Genomic DNA, 6,337 nt, shown 5'->3' on the forward strand with positions numbered 1-6,337 from the left:
GAAATGGCAACACACTTCAGTGTTCTTGCCTGGAGAGTCCCAGGGACAGGGGAGCCTGGTGGGCTTCTGTCTATGGGGTCACACAGAGTCGGACACGACTGGAGTGACTTAGCAGCAGTAGCAGCAGCAATCACTGCAGATGCTGATTGCAGCCATGAAATTAAAAGACGCTTACTCCTTGGAAGGAAAATTATGACCAACCTAAATAGTATATTAAAAAGCAGAGACATTACTTTGCCAACAAAGGTCCGTCTAGTCAAAGCTATGGTTTTTCCAGTGGTCATGTATGGATGTGAGAGTTGGACTGTGAAGAAAGCTGATCGTCGAAGAATTAATGCTTTTGAACTGTGGTGTTGGAGAAGACTCTTGAGAGTCCCTTGGACTGCAAGGAGATCCAACCAGTCCATCCTAAAGGAGAGTCCTGGGTGTTCATTGGAAGGACTGATGCTAAAGCTGAAACTGCAATACTTTGGCCACCTCATGCGACGAGTTGACTCACTGGAAAAGACTCTGATGCTGGGAGGGATTGGGGGTGGGAGGAGAAGGGGATGACAGAGAATGAGATGGCTGGATGGCATCACCGACTCGATGGACATGAGTTTGAGTGAACTCTGGGAGTTGGTGATGGACAAGGAGGCCTGGCGTGCTGTGATTCATGGGGTCACGAAGAGTCGGACACGACTGAGCGACTGAACTGAACACACATATACAGAATCTAGAAGAATGGTACTGAAGAACTTATTTACAGGGCAGTAATGTCATGCTGTGATTCATGGCGTTGCAAAGAGTCGGACAGAACTGAGCGACTGAACTGAACTGAATGGAGAAACAGACAGAGTAGACTTGTGGACGTGGGGAGAGGGAGGAGAGGGTGAGAGGTATGGAAAGAGTAACATGGAAACTTACACTACCAGATGTAAAACAGACAGTCACTGGGAATTTGCTGTATTGCTCAGGAAACTCAAACAGGGGCTCATATCAACCTAGAGGGGTGAGATGGGGAGGGAAGGGATATATGTATACCTGTAGTTGATTCATGTTGAAGTTTGACAGAAAACAACAAAATTCTGTAAAGCAATTATCCTTCAATTAAAAAAAATAAATTAAAAAAAAAGAGTGAGTATAGAGGGAAAAAAAAATTGGATCACTGCCAGTAAGAGGTCAAGAAGAGGAACGAACAAGGAAATTTCAAAAGAATAATCAATTAACAAAAGCAAAACTAAGAATGTGGTGTCCTGAAAGCCAAATGAAGAAAGTATAGCAAAGTTTCTGGCTTGTACCATTGGAAGCAAGGAAGTAACATTCTCCAAATACAGAAATCCTAAAAAAGGATCCGAAGAAGGCACTGGCGACCCACTCCAGTACTCTTGCCTGGAAAATCCCATGGACAGAGGAGTCTAGTAGGCTGCAGTCCATGGGGTCGTGAAGAGTCGGACACGACTGAGCAACTTCACTTTCCCTTTTCCCTTTCATGCATTGGAGAAGGAAATGGCAACCCACTCCATTGTTCTTGCCTGGAGAATCCCAGAGATGGGGGAACCTGGTGGGCTGCTGTCTATGGGATTGCACAGAGTCGGACACAACTGAAGCGACTTAGCAGCAGCGGCAGCAGCAGAAAAGGATCCCATGTGTGAAGGTAAAGATAATGAGTTTGGCTTTAAATATGTTGAGGTACATTATCAACACTGAATAAGTAAAGGAACTGTAAAATGTAATTTGAAAGGTCTGGATTTGGTTTCTGTTTGCTCTGAGACATTAACATGTCATTTAACCTTTCTGAGTCTCAATCTCCTTTTTTACAAAGGGAGAAAAATATTTATACAACAATATTTACACAAATGGTTGCTATGTGGATATTAGAAATGACATGTTGTAAGAAAGAAGACTTCAAACTCCTATGAATACATACAGAAAAGTTATGGAATACAGAAAGTTAAGATGTGCAAGTTAATCTTTGTAAGACAGAAGACTGAAAACCAGACCAAGACTATAAGGAACCATCCACATTATACCTCTAGCAGCTCCCTCAGCTGTATCCTGTGGAATTCCTGTTTTATTTCAAAAACAACTAGACTTGCTCTTAACTCTCTTCTCAAATATTCCTTCAACTGTCACACCCAACTGAAAATTGGGCTTATCCCTAAAGACACCATTTAATTTTGACACCAATCATAATGACCTGATTTCTCCAAACACATCTTACTAGTTAAAATTTCCACGTTTTTTGCACATATGCTATCCTCTTTGCTTGGAATTCCTTCGCTATCTCATCCTCTGTCCAAATTCTAACTACCCAAGAAGGACTCCAAGGCTATCTGCATCACAAAGGCTTCCGTGGCCCCTCACAACTGAACTGGGATATCTTCTTTAGAACTACCACAACACATAACAAGTACGGCTCCCCAGAGTTGTTCTGCTGAGGTTTGTAGTACATATTTTGCACAAAAGTCTTATATTTCTAAATAGACTTAAAGTCGGATTCACCTTTGTAGTCTTATAAAATTTTACAACAGTTGGTGCTCCTAAAATACGTACTGTGAACATGCACTTCAGTAAACCTGACTTGTTTCTAAAGGATGTTGGCATACTTACATTTTTTACTCTGTTTTTCCACTTCTGCCTTCAGTCTCTTGTACTTGTCTGTCCTGTAAACCAGGACCCAAGTTATACCTGAAACATTAAAAGCAGCATGCTAATAGAGAAATGTTTTGAACCGTCACAAAACCCTTACTAGTGGTTACTATTAGGTAAAAATGCATTTCGACTTTTTCCTTTATATTCACTAGTGCTTACCAACTGATGTTCAAGCAAAACAACCATGACACGATTAGAAGTTGTCGCCACAAACACGCAAATGAAATCTACCCTGGACCGGAGAAACCTGACAATAGATTGCACACTGGATTCCCTCCCACTCCTGAAGGTAAGATTCCCTTAAGTAGAGTACATGAGACCCATCCCCACCGCCACCAAAGGAAGCAAGGCTCGTGACCTCTTCCTTGGAGGCTCCAGGGACCCCGGGCCTAGGCTCCTTCCCTTCCCTCGGGGTCTGATCACACGAAAAAACCAGCTGCTCTCACCCTCGGCGAGCAGAGCCGTGCACACGGAGATAAAGACGATGAGCAGAGTGTCTGCGAACATCGTGCTCATCTCGCGACGCTTCACTCTCTGCACTCCCACCCTCCGGGGGGAAGCCCTTCACAGCCAGGGAAAGTGAAGCGAAAACGATTTCCTAGAGTTCAGGACCACGGAGTAACACACAGACTCTGACAGACAGGAAGCCTCACTTCCGCTTCCTGGGCGCAGCGCCGGAAGTGCTCATTCTGACATGCTCTGTTGCCGCGAGAATCCTGAGGAAACCGCGCTGCAAGTATCTGGGGCGGATGGGCTGGCTTTCAAGCCCAACCTCGCGAGAGTTGGAGCTGGCGGGCCTGCGACCTGGTTGTAGCGGCGGGACTTCCTCTGGTACAGTCTGCTAGCTGCGGTACTGGTGTGCTCTTTTTTGCCGCCCCCTATGCGTGTTTTGACTCGTCTGCTCGTCCGTGTTTCTGTTTCAGTCCCACATTTAAGGCCGAGTAGATAGTGTAGTTTCGGTTTGCCTAAAGTGGGGAAATTGGCTTCCAAACACACATACCTAAACTCTGTTTAGGTTCCAGGTCATGGATTTGGGGCAGGAGGCGCGAACATCAATGAGCCCCGGGCCGCTGGCTTCCGGGCACTCCGATCCTAGCAAAGGAGAGAAACTTGTGCATACGGTGTGATTAGAACTTTTACAGAGGTGTGATCAGAATGCTGCGGTGACCTGGTTCAGCAGGTGGTCAGAGGGAGCTAAGGAAAGGAATTGAAGCAGTGACTTAGAAGGCAGTGGCACCCCACTCCAGTACTCTTGCCTGGAAAATCCCATGGATGGAGGAGCCTGGTGGGCTGCAATCCATGGGGTCGCTAAGAGTTGGATATGACTGAGCGACTTAACTTTCACTTTTAACTTTCATGCACTGGAGAAGGAAATGGCAACCCATTCCAGTGTTCTTGCCTGGAGAATCCCAGGGACGGGGGAGCCTGGTGGGCTGCCATCTGTGGGGTCGCACAGAGCCGGACACGACTGAAGTGACTTAGCAGCAGAGGAGTCAGTGTTTTGGAGAAAGGCAAAGACACAGTCCTTGAAAATACCTGGTGTGTAATAGAGCAGTGAGCGGCATGTCTTAGCACTCATGAAACTCCAATACTTTGGCCACCTGATGCAAAGAGCTGACTCATTTGAAAAGACCCTGATGCTGGGAAAGATTGGAGGTGGGAGGAAAAGGGGATGACAGAGGATGAGTTGGTTGGATGGCATTACTGACTCAATGGACATGGGTTTGGGTGGACTCCCAGAGTTGGTGATGGACAAGGAGGCCTGGTGTGCTGCGGTTCATGGGGTCACAAAGAGTCGGACACAACTGAATGACTGAACTGAACTGATACATACACTCAAATAACCACCATTACACAGGGTGGGCTTAAGAAAATGGTGGAGGTACTATGATGAGTAAGGGAGCACGAACTTGATCTGAAAGGAACCACTGCTTCATGTAACCAATTTACCTTGGAGAATGAGCACCCAGTTTCCAGTATCTTCCCATTTTTCAAGAAAATCCCCAAATCCTGAGTTATGTGAAATTTTAAATGTTCAATCTATAGATGCTGGTAACTTTTTAAAGGGCTTCCCTGGTGGCTCAGAAAGTAAAGAATCCGCCTGCAATACAGGAAAAATGGTTGAAGAAAGAAGTTGTCTCAGCAGCTTAGTTTCAGCCTTTTCAGCTTTTCCAGACTGATTATGTCTGTGTGAGTGTGTATGAAAATCAGGAAGCTGGCTGAACTGTCTCCCCTTAACTTGTACTTTCTATTCTTTGTTCTTTTCTCCTAAACACCAGTGCACTTTATTTATAATTTCCCTGTAACAACTGTATTTGGCCTTTATTTCTTATATATGCATTTCTTGTCTCCTCTTTAGACTTAGTGGCAGATATCCTGTTTCCTTTTAACGACATTGAGCTTCTACATGTGTGAGGATCACTGGTAGACACTACAGTGATTGGAAACAGTAATTATCAAGATACTATTCCTGACTTCCTTGAAAGTTACATGTTATAATAAGATGTAAGAGAGGTGTTGACTGAAAAAACAACAACAAAAACCACCTTACAACCTCAAAGTTGGGAGTTAACATTTTGTTCCCAAGTCTTTCTGAGGCTTTAAGCCCTGAAGGCAGCCAAGAAGCTCTGAGGGACTGCTCCAAAGGGGTATGGGAGGAGCCAGGAGGAGTTTTCTACAATAAAAACCAGGTTGGAAGTTGAGTGATCACTGCTAATTAAAGAAAAACCAGACATCTCAAGTTAATGAATTTAGCCATATATGGGAAGATGCAAGAGTCTGGGATTATTGAAGTTATTCTTTTGATATGCACCTTAACTATCTAGGTCCAGTATCCTATTTTGGTGTTGTTGTTGTTGTTTTACTCCTTCCTGAATCCCTTCAGGATGCACCACCAGGGACAACTGCAGTGGCTGACAGCTTGGTGGTGGGCAGCCTGTTTGTCTCTTTCCTGAGCTCCCTCAGGGCTGAATAGTGGCTGATGGCTTGATGGCTGCAGCATCATGTGTTGCTGATATGGCAAGTGACATTTTACATCCACAGAGATGTTCATAAAATGTTACAAGCACAGATGAGGGCAAGACTGGCTCTTTCCGGAGGAGCTGGAAAAGCTTCATCCCATTTGAACTATTCAACTTGGATGGTTTTTATTCAGCTTTGTATCACTCATGGTAAATGTTGAGGTACAAAAGAGCATGACCTTTGAAGTTAGACTTGGTTTTCTCTCTTGATTTCCTTTCTGTCTTTTTTTTCTTTTTTTGCCATCGTGCCACAAGACTTGCTGATCGAACCTGGGGCCAGGCAGTTAAAGCACTGAGTCCTAATCACTGAACCGCCAGGGAATTCCCCATACCTGGTTTGTAGTACTTGCTTTTGCACTTAATTAACCACAGTCCTTGAACATATTAACATCTTTAAGCCTCAATTTCCTTACCTGTAAAATAGTAATAGCATCAACTAGATGAAACCATTATGAAGATTAAATTAGAGTATATTATAAAACATATAAAACTGTGGCACACACATTTGATCACATCCAACATGGTATTATTTTATGTACTACTAAGAAAGAAAATAACTAATGAAACCATGATTGTAAGATGTATCTCATCCAAAGGTGTTAAAATGTAATAAAAAGCATTTAAATTATTCCTCAAATAATATTTACTACAAACCGTCTACTGTTAGGATAACATTTCCGTCT

The 6,337-nt window shown here is 43.9% G+C and overlaps 1 protein-coding gene across 1 annotated transcript in view; it reads right to left on the reverse strand.

Annotated features, from left to right (window-relative positions):
• The window catches only part of TMCO1 (transmembrane and coiled-coil domains 1), an 81,778-nt gene extending 78,480 nt beyond the window's left edge, over positions 1-3,298 (reverse strand). The window contains exons 1-2 of the mRNA XM_055401837.2: positions 3,081-3,298; positions 2,593-2,670 (exon numbers count right to left, since the gene is read on the reverse strand). Of these exons, the coding sequence (XP_055257812.1) occupies positions 2,593-2,670; positions 3,081-3,150 (148 nt within the window). The 5' untranslated portion in view covers positions 3,151-3,298. The remainder of the gene's footprint in view (positions 1-2,592; positions 2,671-3,080) is intronic.
• Between the last annotated feature and the right edge of the window lie 3,039 nt (positions 3,299-6,337).

The sequence above is a fragment of the Moschus berezovskii genome, chromosome 4 (assembly GCF_049115385.1).
Source record: "Moschus berezovskii isolate FMDL1 chromosome 4, NW_MosBer_1.0, whole genome shotgun sequence".
Lineage (NCBI taxonomy): Eukaryota > Metazoa > Chordata > Mammalia > Artiodactyla > Moschidae > Moschus > Moschus berezovskii.